General features: G+C 40.3%; 1 protein-coding gene across 1 annotated transcript; it reads right to left on the reverse strand.

The window, feature by feature from the left end:
* Positions 1-498: 498 nt before the first annotated feature.
* Positions 499-1,038, reverse strand: LOC124889712. Its single transcript, XM_047401692.1, has one exon. The coding sequence runs from the start codon at positions 1,036-1,038 to the stop codon at positions 499-501; it is 540 nt and encodes a 179-aa protein (XP_047257648.1).
* Positions 1,039-1,822: the final 784 nt, after the last annotated feature.

Consider the following 1,822-nt stretch of genomic DNA (forward strand, 5'->3'; position numbering starts at 1 on the left):
CGACCTATCGCTACTTTTCCAGCAACCTAGTTTCTGGCCTTTGTTATGATGATTCTCGCGATGGTTAATCGAGGTAGTGATGCTCCATTGGTTAATCCATCAGTCACCTTAACTTCTATCAGCTTTTCTTTTCCTGCACTGTCAGAACTGCACACTTACACAAACCCTTTAGATTGCACAAAATAAGAAAATAACTTAAACTAATGTTGTACACAACACACTGTGGGTTGCCTCCCACTAGCACCTGATTTGTTGTCATTGTACTACTCAGTTATCTCAATTACTCAGACTTCATCGATATAGATTGTAATAATGTTGACCGATATATAGTTTCACACACTGCCCATTAATCTTGAAGACACTTCTGTCTTCATTTTCGTGTTCTACTACTCCAGATGAGTAGAATTGGTTAACTCTAAATGGGCCAGACCATTTGGATTTGAGCTTACCTTGAAAAAGCTTGAGTCGGGAGTTGAAGAGGAGCACTAAGTCACCTTTCTAAAAATCTTGCTTTTTAATTCTACGGTAATGGTACTTCTTCATTCTTTCCTTGTACAAGTCAACTCTTTTATAAGCTCTGAGATAGAACTCATCCATCTCATTCAAATACCCCAGTCTCATATCCATTGTCTCATTCCAGTTTAAATTAAACCGCTTCAGTTCCCACAATGCTTTATGCTCCAGCTCAATCGCCAAATGACACACCTTGCCATAAACCAATTGGTATGGTGACATGCCAATCGGTATCTTGAAAGCTATTCTATATGCCCATAAGGCATCGTCTAGCTTCCTAGACCATTCTTTCCTTCTAGCATTTACAGTATTGGCAAGGATAACTTTTATTTCCCGATTAAAGATTTCCACCTGCCCACTTATCTGTGGGTGGTATGGGGTAGCCACCTCGTGTTGCTTGACATCATATTTTCCCAAGGCAGCTTTGAACATCTTGTTGGAAAACTGTGATCCTTCATAACTTATGATGGTATATGTACCCCAAAGCGAGAGAAGATGTTTCTCTTTAAGAATGCAACAACCCATTTTCCTTCATTATCCACTAGAGCCTGTGCCTCAACCCATTTTGACATGTAGTCAACAATAACTAATATGTACTTCATCCCAAATGAGCTCACGAAGGGCCCCATGAAATCAATGCCCCAGATATCAAATAATTCTACCTCCAGGATTTTAGACATTGGCATCTCATGGTGCTTTGAGATGGACCCTTGCCTTTGACATTGGTCACATCTCTTCATGAACTCGTAGGGATCTTTGAACAAGGAGGGCCAATAGTAGCCACTTTGAAGTACCTTTCTTCCAGTCCTATCACCTGCATGGTGACCTCCAACTGGGGAAGCATGACTGGCTTCTAGTATACTCAACATATCTACTTCTGGGATGTAACGCCAAATAATGTCATTCACACACCGCCGAAACAGATACGGCTCATCCTAGAAATAATGTGTCACATCATGGAGAGATTTTTTTGATGAAAGGAAATATTCTCCGACATTACTTCACTTACCACTTAGTTTGTGAAGTCAGCATACTAAGGTACTTTTTCGAGCACTACAACCAATATTTTTTCTTCTAAAAAGGATCATCAATATCTAGCTCATCCTTGACTGCTTGCTCGCCTTCAAGTCTAGATAGGAGGTCTGCTACTTGATTCTCACATCCCTTTTGATCGTTGACTTCAAAGTCAAATTCTTGAAGTAGCAATACCCACTGGATCAACCTTGGATTAGTGTCCTTATTTACCATTAAGTATCTCAAGGCAGAGTTTTCAGTGTGCACCACTACCTTGGAACCCAACAAATATGCC

The sequence above is a fragment of the Capsicum annuum genome, chromosome 12, assembly GCF_002878395.1.
Source record: "Capsicum annuum cultivar UCD-10X-F1 chromosome 12, UCD10Xv1.1, whole genome shotgun sequence".
NCBI lineage: Eukaryota > Viridiplantae > Streptophyta > Magnoliopsida > Solanales > Solanaceae > Capsicum > Capsicum annuum.